Raw genomic sequence first — 17,630 nt, 5'->3', positions numbered from 1 at the left:
CAGGACCATATGACTTTGACACCCACTGCCTGCCTCAATATAAATAATAATATAGCTACTCAATCTTACAAAATTCTTTCACAAGAAAGAAGAATATCATCAGAAGAGAAAGATGGGGAGTACGATTGATTCGCAGCATGTGGAGGATCAGGGCCACGTGGTTTTGTTCCCCTTCATGTCCAAAGGCCACACCATCCCACTCCTCCACCTCTCCCGCCTCTTCCTCTCTCGCCGCCTCCGCGTCACCATCTTCACCACCCCCGCCAACCGCCCCTTCATTAACCAATCCCTCGCCGATACCTCAGCCTCCTTGATCTCCCTCCCTTTCCCTCAAAGCATCTCCCCCGAAATCCCCTCCGGTGTCGAGAGCACCGACAAGCTCCCTTCCATCGACCTCTTCTTCCCCTTCGCCCTCACCACCGGCCACATGCAGCCCGACTTCGAGCGAGCCCTCCAAACGCTTCCACGTGTCAGCTTCATGGTCTCCGACGCCTTCCTCTGGTGGACCCTCGACTCCGCCGACAAGCTCGGCTTCCCAAGGTTTGTTTTCTACGGCTTTAACAACTACGCCATGGCTGTGTCCAAAGTCGTTGCCGAGAACCGCCTGCTGCATGGGCCCGAGTCGGACGACGAGTTAATAACCGTGACTCGGTTTCCTTGGATCAAAATTACCAGAAAGGACTTCCACGAAGCTCTTACAAAGGATGATCATGACCAACCAAGTCAAGCCTCTGAGTTCCATATGAAGGCTGCGGTGGCAACAAATCGTAGCTTCGGGATGATAGTCAACAGTTTCTATGAGCTTGAGCCCGTGTTTACTGACTATTGGAACAGTGAGTGTGAGCCCAAGGCCTGGTGCGTGGGGCCTCTGTGCCAGGTGGCACAAGATGAGCCACACGATGATCATCAAGATAAGCCCATCTGGATTGAGTGGCTAGATGAGAAGCTGGAGAAGGGGAGTTGGGTTTTGTATGTTGCATTTGGAACGCAAGCTGAGTTGTCAGCCGAGCAGCTTCAAGAAATAGCGAAAGGGTTGGAAAACTCAAACATCAATTTCTTGTGGGTCATACGAAGCAAAGGGTCAGAAGAAACAGCGGCTTGGGATATAAATGGGTTCGAAGAGAGAGTGAAGGGGAGGGGAATGGTGGTCAAAGAGTGGGTTGACCAGAGGCGGATTCTGATGCATGAGAGCGTGAAGGGTTTTGTAAGCCACTGTGGATGGAACTCAGTGCTGGAGAGCATATGCGCAGGAGTGCCGATTCTGGCTTGGCCCATGATGGCGGAGCAGCCGCTGAATGCGAGAATGGTGGTGGAGGAGATCAAGGTCGGGCTGAGGGTGGAGACGTGTGATGGTTCAGTCAAAGGGTTTGTGAAGTCGGAGGGGTTGGAGAAGATGGTCAAAGAGTTGATGGAAGGAGAGAAGGGCGAGGAGGTGAGGAAGAAGGTGAAGGAGTTTGCTGACCTGGCAAACAAGGCTGTGAAGGAGGGTGGCTCGTCGTGGCTAACGTTGCAATCACTTATAGATGAGATGAGACAACATTAAAGTAGCAAGAAACTAGATTATGAATGGGGACCTCGTAATGAGTAGTTGATAAGCTGCATGCATTTATTTTCTTCTCTTTCTCTCTTTTTTTTTTTTTTTTTTCCTATTTAAAATAAATCTAGAAGTGGCAAGGCAACGATTGTACTTTAATTTTTCTCTGCTTGTTTGGAAGAAATAATGTTGCTCAATGAGTCTCTATTGTATATTTCACTTATACGGTGAGAACTTGTTAAGCTTATATCCTAAATGCAACTCTCAACTCCAAATCCTTGTCATTAAAACCCAATAAGCAAGAAGAAAAATGAAAACAATCGCATTCTCACACCTCTCTTCACCACTAAGCACTGAATATATTTTTCCCGGCATGCATGGCACGTCAGACGATTTCTATAGTGCGGAGTTCGGGGTCTGCTTTTTGAATTGACAATTCAGTGGGAAAAGTCGCCACCTCCACAACCAACCAACCATACAGTCTGGTTTCTTCTGAAATCAACCGCACATGCATTTAGGCACACCGCCTTTATTCCCTACCACCCATCACCGTTAAATCCTGCAAGTTTTATTCCATTTTATTTGGCGTCTATTGTATGTCCAGTTCTTCAAGAATGTTATTCTTTTTCAGGGTGTTGTTTGTAATATCGGCTCGACGTTGTTGTAATCTGTAACAAAAATGCTAGTTATATTATACTATGTAACACTTCTCTAATCGAAGAGGATCTTATTATATTGGTAAGCTCCACTTTTAATGATATTCAACACTAGTTATATTACATAGTGTTCCACTTTTTAAATATAAACGGACCTCATTATATTAGTCTTCTGGTGGACCGTTGACTCCGCCACCAAGTTCGGCTTCCCCGGTTTCGCTAACTTCCCCATGGCGGTGGGCAAAGTCGTCGCCGAGAACCGGGTCCTGGAGAGGCCCGAGTCGGACACCGAGTTAATCACGGTGACTCAGTTTCCTTGGATCAAAATTACTAAAAAGGACTTCCACTAATCTTTTAGAGACAGTAGCACTGATGCTGCTCGAACCCACTAAAAAGGACCGTCCGTAGCTTCGGCATGATCGTCAACAGTTTCTATGAGCTCGAACCAGTCTTCACCGACTACTGGAACACTGAGTGTGGCCCCAGGGCCTGGTGTGTGAAAGGACAAGATAAATTTATTTCGCTTAACGTTTCCTATTGAAAATCAGACAAGTTGGTGGTGATATAGATACTGTACAGGACGTGCCACGAGTGGCATGTGGGATAAAACCGACTCTACTCATCATATTATCTTCCAGTGCATATAAAAACGAATATCTATCAGTTAAAAAGGAAAAAGACAGAGAACGAAACCACAGATGACAGGTTTATGGTTTGATATTTGTTTTGTCGACTACTGGAATTGGCACTGTGTTTGTGTACCCAACGGCTGGTGTATTGGGTTGGGTTAATGCAAAAGCTCACATGGTGCAAGGAAGATATGTTTTGTACATTTTCTTTGGGCCTCAAGAAGATTATTTCAATTTCCACAACACAAAGACATAATAATGGGCTGGAGAAAGCAAGGGTGAACTGCCTCTTTGTAGCCTTGTAGGTTATAACCAAGAATGAGTCAGAGCCACATATGGGGCATTGTAGGAGACTCAGCTCAGGAAAGGTGAGAGAGTTGGAGGGGTAGCTGGGGAAGGAGGTGAGAACGAAGGTTACCAGATGGTGCAGAGTGATGGCCATATAGTTTTAGGTCGTTCGTCCCGACAAACGCTAGATTTGCACATTTATTGGGAGCTCATAAATTTTCATCAAGATGATGTATCCTGACTGCTGATTCATATGTTAATTTCAGAAAACAGAAACAGGCCACATCCAAAAACAGGCAATGACAACTGAGAGATTATAGTCATATCTCTACAAGGGATAGGGGATCAAGACCACATCAGTTATTAAAGTGTCATTCACACAACTGAAATTTGCTTTAACCAAGAACAGTAAATACCACGTTTATGAGTTTCAAGTGAAATGGGTTTGGCCACCCACCAAATAACAGGCATACTAGGTTTCTAGCACTACTGTCAACTAGAATCGATTGTACCAAATCACTATGATTATGAAGTTCCGAGGGAAGGAAGACAACACTACATGAACCTAGCTCTTCTCAGCATTGTTCTCTAGTTCCTTCTTCAGCTGCAGAGAGAAGTCATCGTTGACATCATCATCATCCCAATCATCCTCCCATTGCTGTGCTGAATCTTTCACTTCTTCCTTCTCATCCCACTCTGTCGGCATAAACAAAACAACGGAGTCAATAAAGAGAAAAGTATCAATTGAAGATGATGATTTATCCTATTAATAACTTAGGGGTAAAAGTTATTATGCACATCCCGTCACTTTTATCCATTTCGACATAATCCTTTTTTTCATAAACAGTTTAATATGAAGAGGTGAAGCCCCAACACACGACATTTACTCCACCAAATACCAATCCTGTAATCATATGCAGGTACAACTAAAAGCATCGTCATACGACTTCTTCATATTGTACATTCCAAGTTCAAATGCCGTTATTTCCCAAACCAGGCTGTTGCCAGTTCTCACAACCAAAGACAGAGATCCCATAAACTCCTAAAACAAAACGCAACATCCTATTCAACAGAAAGAACCAATGCCATGATGCCATTATCTCAACTAGAAACCTCCTTTGTATCATTGCAGAGCATTGGTGCTCTGATGCCAAAATCAATTTTCGGCTTGGATGATTCATATTACAATCAAGATCATTATCTTAGTATACCATAATAGATTGAGTATACACTGGGATATACGAATACATGCTCCTTAGAACAAATATCTGTTTATCAAATGGATTAAATTTAATCTAGAAACAGCTCGAGTAAACTAGTGGGAATGACTTTTTGTTAATTAAAAATAACCAGGAGGCCAAGTGAAACAAAACCCACTTCAGATTATCTACTACATGAATGAACATGCTCATGAAAAAGTAATTTGGTTCACAAAAAATCCTATTAAGTTAAATGGGAAACAAACAACTATAGAGGCCCTGCTAAATATGAATATAATTATGATAATTAATAAGAACAGACCAGGGCTCCAAAATTACCTTCGTTGATGTTGAATTCTTCGAACTCATCGTCGTCTTCAAATAAATCTATCTTCGGGTCTTCGGATGCTACCTTCTGATCCTTCTCCATTTGGCCAAGCTAACCACCCTGCAATCAATGAAACAATTACCACGCTCAGATTCAGAACCAATTAAAAGAGACTATTGACGGAATCAAAATATGATATTTGAATTAGATTATCCCAAACCCTAATCGTATTCAGCGTTCTCTATCAGAAGCTACCTAACATGCGATACGAGAGCGACCGAGAGAAAGAGAGAGAAAGAGAGCGAGAGAGAGACTTACTAGTGTTACTACTCAAGATTCAAGAGTCAAGAGTCAAGACAACGAAGGGCGATTCAGTGGTTTCTTCTTCCTCTAACCTCAAGGGACTGGTTATGTGCTCCTGTCGTGTTTTTAGTCTTTGGAGGTTCCTCTTTTTTCTTTTTCTTTTCTCATCCCGTAAAGAAAATTCTGAAGACAATTACTTAAAAACTTTTTCTGTAAATAAAATATTTCAACAGTATAGCCGGGTGGCTATATTCCATAAATAGAATTTTTCAATAGTATAGCCGCGCGGCTATACTCTTTAAATAGAATTTCCCAAAAGTATAACCGAGCGGCTATACTCTGTAAACAGCTGACCAGCTGTACTGACTAAATAAAAATTTTCATATGTAAAGCCGCTCGGCTATACTCTGTAAATATAATTTTTTTTAATATAGCCGCTCGGCTATACGCTACAAATATAATATTTCAATAGTATAGCCGCTCGGCTAGACGCTATAAATAGACGTTTTCAAAAGTATAGCCGTGCTATACCCTATAAATATAATAATCTAGGTCTAGACTATTGAAATATTCCATTTATGGAGTATAGCTACTGTTCAAAAATTCTATATATAGAGTATAGCCGCGCGGCTATACGTTTGAAATATTCTATGCTTCAAAGATATTTTCACATTGCACCAACAATAAAAATATGGATTTATATTTGCGGAATTAGACCTCTCCCAACGAAATTTCGTCGAAAGAGGTTTCTTTTAAAAATAAATATAAACTTAGTATCTTTAGGGCAATAATTTTTTTTTTAATTTTTTTTTAAAATTAATTAAATCATATCTTAGCCTCATTTAATTACTTTCATTAGTAATGATGTTTTAATTATTATTTTTAGTGAATAATTAGTATTCAAAATTTTAATTAACTTCACAAATTATATTACTTAATAAAGAGTAGTTATTTTTTTTTATTTTTTTCTTTAATAAAATATTTAAATACTAAGTTGATATTTAGTATAAACATAACTACTAATTAAATATTCCATTTACAGAATATTCTATTTAAAGTAATTAAATCTTCAAACCATATCTAGAATAAGAATTCTTACAAAAATGAAAAATGAATAAATGTAAAATTTTTTAAATACAAATGATAGTCTAAATTACTTTAAATTAATTTAATCTATAGGAAGGAGAATTTGAACTTGGATGCAAGGGGTTTGGCTCGCTCCTCGAGTTAACTCGGATCAATTGGCTTAACTCACATCTTATCAATAGAAAAATCATTTTGGTGACGTCAAAAATATGAAGTCACACCAATAGCAAAAATAGGCAAAAAAAGTTCTTGACAACCAAACACATAACGAGACATCTTGAGTAGTACTAATAATTAGTAATTATTTGTTTCTCTTTTTTTTTTTTTTTTTTCCACTGGCTAATTAAGGATCATGAGCCTAAATTTTATGTTTTTCATTTTTTCCCCACCAAAGGGCTTTCACCATTGGGACTAAAGTTGAGGTTAAAATTAAATAAAAAGGGAAAGGGCTTGCTACAGAATAGCAAATAAAAAATAACAAAGTTGAGGTTAAAGAATATGTGCCTGCTACAGAATAGCAATAGGATTTGGCTTGATAAAAGACAAGGAAAAGACTTTAGATGTTGGAAAGATAATGCTGCTGAGTCAGTCTAGTCTGCCTTGTATGCTCGAGAACACACAGCCAAAACATAGAATGAATCAACAGCGACGTTTTCTCTTGTTGTTATAAACTACCCGCCATATCTCTCATTTGATTGAGTTTTTTTTGCTTGCATTGGATTTGGCCGGCAGCAATATTCTCTAATAAGGGAAATGGATGGACAGAAGATAATTTACATATTAATTAATATTTAAATGAATTTGGACGAAGTATCCAAGCCTTTTTAACCACATTAAACACAAGGTGGGATTTATCAGCCTCCCTTCAAACTGTTCAAACAAGGAGGAATTGTTACAGAAGAAGTTGTCTGCTCAAGTTTCTGTTTTGATCAATTTCAGTGACACATTTTGAGTCCATAATTCAATCCAAATGTGCTGCAAACTAATCCAGCCTCGGTCAATTATTCTCAAATTCTACAGATTGAGTCTACCTCCAAGAGACTACTTGGTTTTTGATGTGTTTTTGTTCTCCACATAAGCAGTACTGTATAATACCATGGATGAGAGCAAGCTTTTAAACCAAAATGTTATCGTCTTCATCCTCATCACCACCATCTGCCATGCAGCTTTTCAGCCTTCTGCGTCTGATTGCAGCCTTCATTTTGACTTTCCTTCTCCAAATTCAACTTGTGAAGAGGGAGACTGGGGAGGGTTTCTGCGCAAGAACTGCTGCGCTTCGGCGTTCAACGACTACCTCTATGCGCTGGGGCAGAGGGCAAATCAAACCGGAAAAATATATCTCAACTCTGCCGAGCAGGGGAGTTGCTTGGCTTCGATGAAGGATTTGCAGAAGAATGTTTTTGGCTGTGGGATTGAGAAGCTAACAAGTGGTGCCGGGGGCTGTTCTGACTTCTCAGTTGCTGATGTTACTAATAGGTTGGGTGACAGGTTGAAAAGTCTTGAGGGGAACTGTAAGTTTCAGAGTTCTGATGATGGAAAAAATGAGCAGTTGTGTGGTTCCTGTGTGAAGAGTTGGGAAGACATAGGAGCATTGCCTTCCACATCCTCCGATCCACAATCTATTGAGGTCGAGACCAATGTTTGCAGGTTTGCAGTCCTGGTGTCATATACAAGCATTAAACTTGAAAATAAAGCGCATCTCCTTGCAGTTTATACCTGCCTTGGGTCACAAAAGTTCTTCACCAGTATGTAGCCTCATGAAACTTCTTACAATCTGTGTGTGTGTGTGTTGATTTGTTAAATGTTACAAGTTCTCAACACTATATCTGCTGATCAAGTTTGTCTGTAAACCATCTCTTTCTCCTTGGCAGATAATAATCAACTACCACCAAAGGGAAATAGGAAAATAAGTACAGGTAAGGCTTCTTCCATCACTGAATTATCACTTGCATTTGCAGAGCTGAAAATATATACTGAATTGGTTGCTTTTGCTATCTATTATGGTATTCAATGGAGCTAGGTTTATGGATTGTGATTGGAGGCGGCATCGTAGGTGTCTTCGTTTTAGTAGTACTAGCTGTATGCATTGTATCAAAGAAACGTATCCAATCAAGTCCACCACCAAAAAAAGACGGTATGCCCAACAATAATATTCCATAGCTGTATCAACACCAAATCTAAGTTGCACCTTGCATATGGTGCATACTACTTAAGCCTGATTTGTATGTAAACAGCAGCATTTAAGGATGATCCTTTCGAAGAGTCAGGCTGTCCAAAAATTTCTATCGAGGAAGTGTATTCTGCTACAAACAATCTAAGCCAATCAAATTTCATTGGTGAAGGAACTGCTGGTGAGCATTTAAATAAAACATAGAGCAAAATGGATCTCATTTTCTTCTCGAGAAAGCATATATCAAAATTTGAATTCAGCATTCTGCAGCACCAGTTTACTTACTATATAATCTGATGATTGGTTGGGTTTTTAATTTTCTGGTTTTTATATTTTGTTCTCAATATAACAGGGAAGGTGTATAAAGGAATACTGTCAAATAATCAGCATGTAGCAATTAAGCACATCATCAATGATGGAAATGTGGAGACATTTGCCAGAGAAGTTACAAGCTTATCACACATTAGACATCCCAACCTCGTTACTTTGCTTGGTTATTGCGTAAACGAAGATGAGTGTTTCCTTGTCTACGAGCTTTGTCCCAATGGAAACCTCTCAGAATGGCTTTTTGGTATGTATACATATTCCCCTGCCTTAACATGAAGTTTTAGCTTTTTGAACTATAGGTTTGTGCAGGCTAACCAATTTAAATAAAATGGTAAACAACAGGGAAAGATAGGAACCTGCCCTGGATCCAGAGGCTGGAGATTGCGATTGATAGTGCTCGAGGTTTATCATTTCTCCACACATATCCAGAAGGCTGCATTGTCCATCGCGATATCAAGGTCTGAGGCTCTGAGCTCCCTACTTCCTTGTACCTTTATATACCTGGCTGATATATTGTCACCTAAATGAATAAGAAAGTTGGACACTTTACATTTTCTGAGATTTTTTTTTTCCCCTGGCAGCCAACAAACATTCTCCTTGGGAAGAATTTTGAAGCCAAGCTATCAGACTTTGGACTCTCTAAGATCATTGAACTGGGTGAAACCTATGTGAGTTCCGAAGTGAGAGGAACTTTTGGTTACGTTGATCCTGACTATCGGAGCAACAACCGTGTAAATTCATCAGGAGATGTCTACAGCTTTGGAATTGTACTTCTACAAATCCTATCGGGGAAGAAGGTTGTCAACATGAATCTGAACACACCAATGCCATTAAGTAAAATGGTCAGAAATCATTTCCTCCCATATTCTTTTTTCTATATTCAAATTGATTGTGTTCTCCATGTTACTGATAATCAATGTTTCTACTTGTTAGGCTAAAGGCCTCAACAGAAGTGGCAGCATCAATGATTTTGCTGATCCTAAACTTCAAGGAGAATACTCAGCGGAAGCTTTTGATCTCACACTTCAGTTGGCTCTGTCATGTACAGCACTCAAACAACGAAGACCTTCCATGGAGCAAATTGTTGCAACATTACAAGAGGCCCATGACTTGTCAACAGAGGCAAAGGCCTCCACTCCTGAAGTTTCAACAGATACTAGCATTCAGTATTGAAAGTTTAAAACCACGAAACAGAATGAGAAACTATTAATTACTTTAATTCTAATGAGAATATTTTGTTTTCTTAGATATATTTGGATTTGTATTGTAACACCACATCAATGCCATTAGCTAATACTTCAGAATACAAATGCATTTGTGAATGTAACTTTAAGTTCATGTTCGTGTATGGATCTGTGCTAGAGTTCTAAACCAGCATTCTAAACTTAAGGATTGTTGAAACTAAAATGATACTCGCATCCTTAATTAGGACTATTTCAATACTGGCTTGTGCCGTGCTTTAGACCGACCCGTATGGATTTTTGTGTGGCTTAATGACAATTTATAGAAACTTAATCTTAGTTACTAAATGCAAATACTTCTTGTTAGAAGCTAAGGAGCCTAATGTATTCCATCTAGCTAGGTCAGTCTACTGTACTGCTTTCCGACTGCTTCTTCTCCTTTAGTACACTATATTTAATCTATGACAGGTCACGGTACCTAATATTTGAGAGCGAATGATTCAACACTATAGAATTGGAAAATTGATGGTCACTGCTAGTCTACCTGAAGTATAATTTACATCCATGTCACAAAACTTTGTTCCTAACTATTCTTTCGTTAGTTCATTTTCCCGTTCCCTGATTACAAATCTTGAACTAACTAATTGTTCTCTCATTCTACAGAGAAATCAGGTTCATCTGGCTTAAACAAACGAGGCATCCCCAAACTGGTAGAAGCAGCCTCAACCGCCTGAGCTTTCTGGGCAATCCCTCTTTTCGTATTTGCAGCAAATTTGGAAGCCAGAAATGTGGCCCCAATATGTGAGCCGGTATTGCTTGTACTCTCCCCTGATCTCCCACCATTCTCATTATTCTCATAATTTCCATCTGCCTGTTCTTCATCATAGTAGTAGTAACCCTCTTCCTCTTGGCCTGGGATTTGCATATAGTAGAAGCTCTCCTGCATAGCCAAGTCCCTTGCCATCTTTCTCTTCTTAAACCTTCTCCAAGCGGCTTGTATGAAGCAAGCACCCCATGTCCTCCATTGGTGGGAATAGTACCTAAACGCATGCTGTAGTTTCTTGCTGTGAAGGCGCTTGAACTGACCTGCAACGAATTTAAGGTCCTCGGCTCGAAGTGCAAAAGCTTCAACTTCGGTTAAGGCTCTCACAGTCCGAGTGGAAGAAGGCAGATTAAGGCTAGAGCTTGGCATCAAGGCCCATGTCAAGAGTTCCTCACCGCAGAAGTCACCCGGTCCAAGAGCAATGGAGTTAAAGAACCCAGACCTCCCTCCATTGGTTGTGGAGCTCTCAAGTTTCCCTCTAATGATAAACAACATCTCAGTTACTGGGTCACCCTCTTGAACTATATGTGTGCCTTGGATACTCAAGGATGAGACAAGACGTTCACATATGGCATCAAGAAGCTGGTCGTCCATTTGTGAAAAAAAAGGGACCTGCACAATGACAGAACAAGATTTATCAAAGTAGGATTCCTCCGTTGGCAAACATTCAACTGCTTTCATTGCATACGTGATCCACCGATTGCTTTAGAAATATATCCCGTTGTGCAGTAAAAATACTATTTTTCACATGTGTTGTATTAATCATCAACTACATGTGTTATATTAATCATCAACTTTTCTTATTCTATGCTGTAAATAGAAAAATCTGGAGTTGTAAATTGAATGGAATAGTGGAAATAAATGATAGGTCCACCAATTTTGGATACAGCTAAACTTCCAGATAGGACTGAAAAGCCAGAAGAAATGAACTTTTTGCATGAAACGGGGCTTAAAAGGGGTAAGAGTATCATTTTTCACTTAGAATGACATCCAAGATCAAAGGAAAACAAAATACATAAATACCATAGTAACAAAATTGGATCCAAAAGGAGAAACCGTCTCCCTGAACTATAAGGGTGGGTCCTGTAACCAGATACAGGGTTGAAGCATCACCACAAATAACAACATAAGTTGGAAGATACACTTACACGACGAACAAGGTTAAGGCATAAGTGTCGCTGGATTTCATGGCAGAGGTCTAAAGGCAATGAGCGCAATATGGATTCTTCATCAACTCCTCGTGTGGCAAACCATTTGTATTGCATAAATCGGCGTACACGTTCTCGCAAATCCTCAGGTAATTGGCGATGCCTCATCCACTCCTCAGTATCTGTTTGCTTAATCCTCCATTCTTCGAATTTTATCGACATCGATTGCAGATAAGTCTTCAACAAGGGGAAAGAAAATATTATTAAACAGCACTAGTATTTGCAAGTATTACTCATGAAAACTTGCAGGTGAGTAGTATACAAAATGTCACAAGTCGGAGATTGGAAGAACATGAATCCCCATTGGAGGCGCTATTCTTACAAAACGAGTTCTACTAGGAGAAAATAAAATCCATACCGCAACCCTGACACAATCAGCTAAGTGTAAAGCAATCTGAATGGATTTATATTAATCTAGATTATCTTTACAGTTCTCTCAGTGAACTGCATGGTCAACTACCGGCTAATATGCATGGTGACTGTAATAGCTCTAGTTTATGACTGATTTGTTTTGCAGGGGACTTCTAGCCTTAGGTGGCATGAATTTCCTCTTCTAAGCATTTTGTGGTTTTACAAATTAGATGATGGCTCTACATTTATGGTTTCTTCCATATGTAAAAACCAAACAGGCGAAGTATATGCCAAGAACATTATGCTGTTTAAATGTTTGTAAGGCCACACATTACCCTGTTTGCGACATGAAAATCAATAATAACATAATGAGTAGTGGTATCGAAAAATTAACTCTCATGTAATACCTGCATGTTTCCAATCAATAGTGAGAAAAGAATTAAACCAGTAAGACAGAGAACAATGGAAAACATTATTTCCCAAAGATATGTGCTCGTCTTCAAAGTCTGCCCGTAGGAACTACAGAGAGAAACAAATGATCAGCATTAACAGCAATAAGAATGCACATTGTAAAAGTGAAAGTAAATGCAGCAGCTTACACACCTCCACAGAAAGCTAATTAGAATCATACCTTAAGTTTCTTAAACCCCACCAAAAACAATACAAGTACTTCTCAAAGAACCGCGAGTTCGCCACATCATTCTTGAAAGCATCCCCAAAGATTCCAAACTTAAATTTGATATTTTTCTCATTCTCTGCATCACAATTCGAAACAACGTCGGTGACGTTGAGCCAATATTTCCGTTCTGGTAGCTCCATGCTATTACAATCCAGAAAACTAGTAAGGCAAGACACAATCATGGACTCGCTCTCCCTTCTACACTCCTGTCTCCAACAAGAGAACTGCCGCCCTATGGACGATAGATACCACACAGCTCCAACTATCTGGACCATTATCACCAACCATGTAATAGATTTAGCAAATTAATTAAATTTTCTTAGGACAATATTTACATGAGTGCTTTGATTGGAAATGGTTGATTGCTTACATGACTGGCTAGCATGAAAAGAAGGAGATTGTATGCAGCTCCTGCCCACGCAGTCTTCGCCACAACGCCGGTGGTCTTGATGATGCGCTGATTCAGAGGAAAGATGAGGAAGATTCGAGGAACATACTGAGTCAGAACGAACAGAGCCAGAGTGCTGTTGGCATGATCAGCTCTCGAATTCCTGGTGGCCGGAATCACTAACCAGATAACAATCTGCGCAAAATTCAAACCAAATCCTCAACTTCCACCATGAAAATACTCAACTCCAAATTAACATCAATTAATCAATTAATTGCAAATGCCATGCCTGCGGTACTGGAATGGTGGCAGCAAGATCGACGACGAAGTCGGATTTCAAGTAGCGGATGGCAATCTGGCGGGGGTCCATGACGAGCTCGCCGCGGCCGAAAACCCTAGAACTGGGATTGACGTAGGCGGTACGGAATTTGATGATCATGTGGAGGAGGTAGAAGAGATCGGTGAAGGTGCGGAAGCAGGTGACGACGACGGCGAGTTCGTTATTGGAGGACAAGCAAGCGGGGCCGTCGACGTTGGGAAGGTAGAAATAGAGAGGGTCGATGAAGAGAGCGAAGATGCAAATGACGAGGAAGACGTGGTTCCAGTGGGCTACGATGTCGCTGTCCGGGTCGAGGACTTGGTGGTTCCATAGGATTTGGAGCGGGTGCTCTTCCACTGGGATGGCTACGCCGGAGCTGTCGGCGTTGTTAGGGTTGCTGTTGGGGTGGAGGGGGCGGAATTTAGAGGCCGGCGTGGCGATTATTCTATTCATCTTCCATGGCGGACTCCGGGGTTAACTCGGACTCCGCGGTATAGAACTCGTCGTACTGGTCCACGCCCGCACACGCACACCCAAACTCGAAGGTTACGGTGGATTAGGAAATCAAGAGAATGAATTTCTAGTGTCAATTATGTTATAATTAATTGGGGATTACAAAGTTTCATGACCTTCAATTGAAAAGGAAGAAGTTATTGATTGATCAAAGAAAGACAGAGACAGAGAAATCCGTACAATGTCATTTGGGGCGGAGGGTTGGGGGGGGTCAGAGAGTGAGAGAGAAAGGCCGTGAATTGGTTCGCTATTTTTGACCGTTGAGATTTTCGCGGGAAACCGGAGAAAACGCGTAGACTTCGGTTAACATTATGTCCGCTGTTTCATTCAAATTCAACTCGAATTTTAGCTTACTGTAATTTCCGCTCTCGCATTCAGGTCCTCGGAAATGGGCTCCTGTTATTCACGCCGTGATATACGATTCCCAAATGTCAAAGCCCATGTTAATTGAGTCCGGCTCGTTGGGCTCTGTGATTTGGGCCGTCTGCATGTCTACTTACATAGAAGGATTAAGGAATTGAAATTGGATCAACTACTCCCCTTAATTTATCCTATTTCCGATTTTGAGAATATTTGTTCTTCTTAAACACATGAGAAACATGAGAGAGAAATTCAAATATGCTATAAATTAATCTAATCTACATATAGGGAAATTCGAACTTAAGTGAAAAGGGCATCCTCATTACCCTGAGTCTAACCAACTTTTGTAGAAAAAGAAAAATGAAATTAGGAATGAGGGTGTTGATATGCATCCCCTTTAAAAGGCCCCAATGTTTTTCCCAATGATTTTTCTTCACACCAATCATGAATTACTTGTGAAATTGGGCTCACATACGAACCTTATTGCCTAAACTGGGTCCCCTGCCGTAGAAGAGAGAGAGAGACAGAAAAAGAGACGTACAGCTTTGTTTTCCGGGGCCTGCCTTCTCCATCAAATGTTTGTTTCTTTCTCATATACAAGAAATAAACTTTTGAATTAAACCAGAACAAAATAAATAAATTGGGTAATTTATATATTAATAATAATAAATAATAAAAAGAAAAAGAAAAAAAAGAGTATCTTTCATATATCATTAGGCCTGCCATGAATCTCATTTATGGACATGACACGTAACGAAATATGTAATTCAACTGGATTGCTATCATATGAGAGGGACATCCCGACAATCCAAACAAGGAAAAGAAAAATGGGTTCGAGAAAGAAAAAAAAAGCCAATAAAAAATTCCAGCAATAATTTATAGAGTAATAGTACCCTTTTTTTATTTTTTTTAAAAATGCACGTTTGATATTGGCCGGCTGGGTATGACGGTTATAGACTGCAGCTATGTTTATTGTAGTATATGCAAATAAAATGTATTAATATAAGATTTAAGTAACCCTTTTTTCCTAGAAAACAAGAAGAAGAAGCATTTGCAGTTGAATCTTAGACATGGGGAACTGTAACATTTTGGACGCCTTGGCTGCTGTATTTTGTCTAAAGATTTCCAGTTATGTTTACCGAGTATAACTAACAAACTATGTAAGAGGTCTCAGGTTCGAACATCATGAAATCTTAGTTTTTTTTGTGTGAAAAATCTCATACCCTATAGTTTAGACCATCGCTTATATTAAAAAAAATTTAAATTAAAATAAAGAAAATAAAAGAAGAAGAGAAAGTCTAATTTGAGCATTGGATCGCTTTGTGCAGGATCCATCTTGTTCCACAAATTATGCTGATCTTACTTTTTCCAGTTTTCAAATTTTATATAAAAAATACATGCAATTATTTGGTTATATGCAATCTTCAGCTGATGACCTAAATAAGATGTAGGAGCGGCATAAAACCCGAATTCTATGGCCTCGCTCGATGGTTGTAGGTTTGTAACTTGCACTATATTATTATATACATGAATTCCTTTCCACCGATTTATTTTACTATAAAAATATAGGCTCCCCTTTTGCACCATTTGGAGATCCTTTGTGGAGATTCTCGTGCGTTTTTATGTGTCTGTTTGTTTGACATTGCTAATTCAATGCTAGCTAGCTTTCTCTATCAGGATATATATACGTAATAGATCTAGATCACCTAGCTCCTAATTGCACTGCAATTTGCATGAGAACCCCCTGTAGAGTTCAAAATTATATAATTTGGTAACAGGGTTTTCAGTTGACACCTTCCTCAATTGTATACGGTCAATGCGTTCATGTTAAAATATTATGATGAATGGATAACATCACGTTATATATTAAAAAATTAACTGTTTATGTAAATGATATATTTTTCAAAAGCATGTCGATATGTATTGTAATAAAAAATAAAGAAAAGATTGAGAATGCGATAAGTGAAAGAATTTGTCGATGATTCAAGGTAATGGGATCCAACTTGATCCAAGATATTTCCATTTAGATTCGAAAATATCCCAGATATGAAACCAGAAAAAAAGAAGAAAAGGTTGATGGGTAAGGCAATATTGGGCATGAGATGAACCAGTAGTGGGTGTGGTGGTGACCACTTGAAAAAGAAATAAAGTAAGAAATTAATGTGACAAAATGGGATTTGCACTTTGCTAGTTTCTTTTCATGACCTCTTTGGCGTCTACTGGATTCAATTATAATTTCTAATAGCTTTGCCTACACTTGTGTTACTCCTCTCCACATTCAGCTGATGTGAATGGCTTGCCTTTCTTATTTCACGATCATTCATCATCTTATCTCCTTTTTATAATATGGAAAATTGTCGTAAGCAGATCGTCTTATCTAATCTTCAGCCCCTCTTATTATCTGTATTTGCATTTTCCATGGTTCATTCAACTGAGTCAACTCGGTTGGTCCAACTCAGAATTGAAACTATTAATTAGGTTTGATTAACTATGGTTAGGCTTGGGATTAGTTGGTGTTATTTACTATAATATGCTGCTGCTGCTGATGAACCACGTGTTTGAAATTAGGTGAGGTTCTTCTCTGCACACGCACATATATAAGCACTAAAATGGATTCCATGGGGTCCCCGACCCAATTTAATCACTTTCATAAGCATGAAGCACAAGCATCTAGATATTAGGACAGTGGGGCTGATGGGGTCCATTGACTCCATTCATGCAAGTAAATGCCTGCATTTCCACCAGAATTTGTTGGTAAGATTTGGACACTGTTTCAATACCCTTTTTCTTTGTCACAATTTTTTTTTGGGGTGAAAGATTGAAGCTTTTACTTGCACAACTCAAATTCTAGCTAGCCAGCCAGCAGTGCAGCAGATTTCCCAAGGTTCTGCTGCTGCCTTAGAAAGAAGAAGTAAATTCTGTTAGAATCTCAGGAAAGGTAGTATCATGTTCTTGTTATCTTGTAAGGTTGCTTAAACTAATTCTAGGTTACTTTTTGTTTGGGGGCTGCTTACCAGATTTTTAGATCTTAGGTCTAACTAAACCCCACTAGCTAGGAAGCTTAAAGCGACTTCACTTTGGTGAGCTAATAAAAGATGACAACTTTCGCTAGGAAAAATCATTAATTTCTATTAAGGCTTATGCAAATTAATTTCTATTTGCAATGGTGAGTCAAAGCTCATTATCATTCAACAACTCACTTTTAAGGAAATGATATATATGTATTGGATGGTACACCAGTTACATGGTGTACCGGGAACATGCAAAAATCACTTCTTTAATAAGTGC

General features: G+C 39.4%; 4 protein-coding genes across 4 annotated transcripts; 2 read left to right on the top strand and 2 right to left on the bottom strand.

Annotated features, from left to right (window-relative positions):
• The first annotated feature begins 62 nt into the window (after positions 1-62).
• On the top strand, positions 63-1,731 carry LOC117620698 (UDP-glycosyltransferase 90A1-like). Its single transcript, XM_034350852.1, has one exon. The coding sequence runs from the start codon at positions 113-115 to the stop codon at positions 1,541-1,543; it is 1,431 nt and encodes a 476-aa protein (XP_034206743.1). The 5' UTR covers positions 63-112; the 3' UTR covers positions 1,544-1,731.
• Positions 1,732-3,405: 1,674 nt separating this feature from the next.
• On the bottom strand, positions 3,406-5,136 carry LOC117620699 (protein DSS1 HOMOLOG ON CHROMOSOME V-like). The gene is made up of 3 exons (XM_034350853.1): positions 4,953-5,136; positions 4,646-4,754; positions 3,406-3,803 (listed from the first exon to the last, which is right to left on the bottom strand). Exons 2-3 carry the CDS (start codon positions 4,734-4,736, stop codon positions 3,673-3,675), a joined length of 222 nt encoding a protein of 73 aa, XP_034206744.1. The 5' UTR covers positions 4,737-4,754; positions 4,953-5,136; the 3' UTR covers positions 3,406-3,672.
• Positions 5,137-7,119: 1,983 nt separating this feature from the next.
• On the top strand, positions 7,120-9,693 carry LOC117622012 (probable serine/threonine-protein kinase PBL21). The gene is made up of 8 exons (XM_034352520.1): positions 7,120-7,768; positions 7,895-7,939; positions 8,044-8,157; positions 8,261-8,374; positions 8,546-8,764; positions 8,863-8,978; positions 9,102-9,362; positions 9,454-9,693. The coding sequence occupies exons 1-8, from the start codon at positions 7,120-7,122 to the stop codon at positions 9,691-9,693; spliced, it is 1,758 nt and encodes a 585-aa protein (XP_034208411.1).
• Positions 9,694-10,256: 563 nt separating this feature from the next.
• On the bottom strand, positions 10,257-14,170 carry LOC117622757 (cyclic nucleotide-gated ion channel 18). The gene is made up of 6 exons (XM_034353524.1): positions 13,440-14,170; positions 13,133-13,345; positions 12,715-13,028; positions 12,491-12,602; positions 11,673-11,909; positions 10,257-11,136 (listed from the first exon to the last, which is right to left on the bottom strand). Exons 1-6 carry the CDS (start codon positions 13,920-13,922, stop codon positions 10,354-10,356), a joined length of 2,142 nt encoding a protein of 713 aa, XP_034209415.1. The 5' UTR covers positions 13,923-14,170; the 3' UTR covers positions 10,257-10,353.
• Positions 14,171-17,630: the final 3,460 nt, after the last annotated feature.

The sequence above is a fragment of the Prunus dulcis genome, chromosome 3 (assembly GCF_902201215.1).
Source record: "Prunus dulcis chromosome 3, ALMONDv2, whole genome shotgun sequence".
NCBI classification, from domain to species: Eukaryota; Viridiplantae; Streptophyta; class Magnoliopsida; order Rosales; family Rosaceae; genus Prunus; species Prunus dulcis.
Note: the sequence above shows the minus strand (reverse complement) of the source record. Positions and strands in the feature narration are given on the sequence as shown.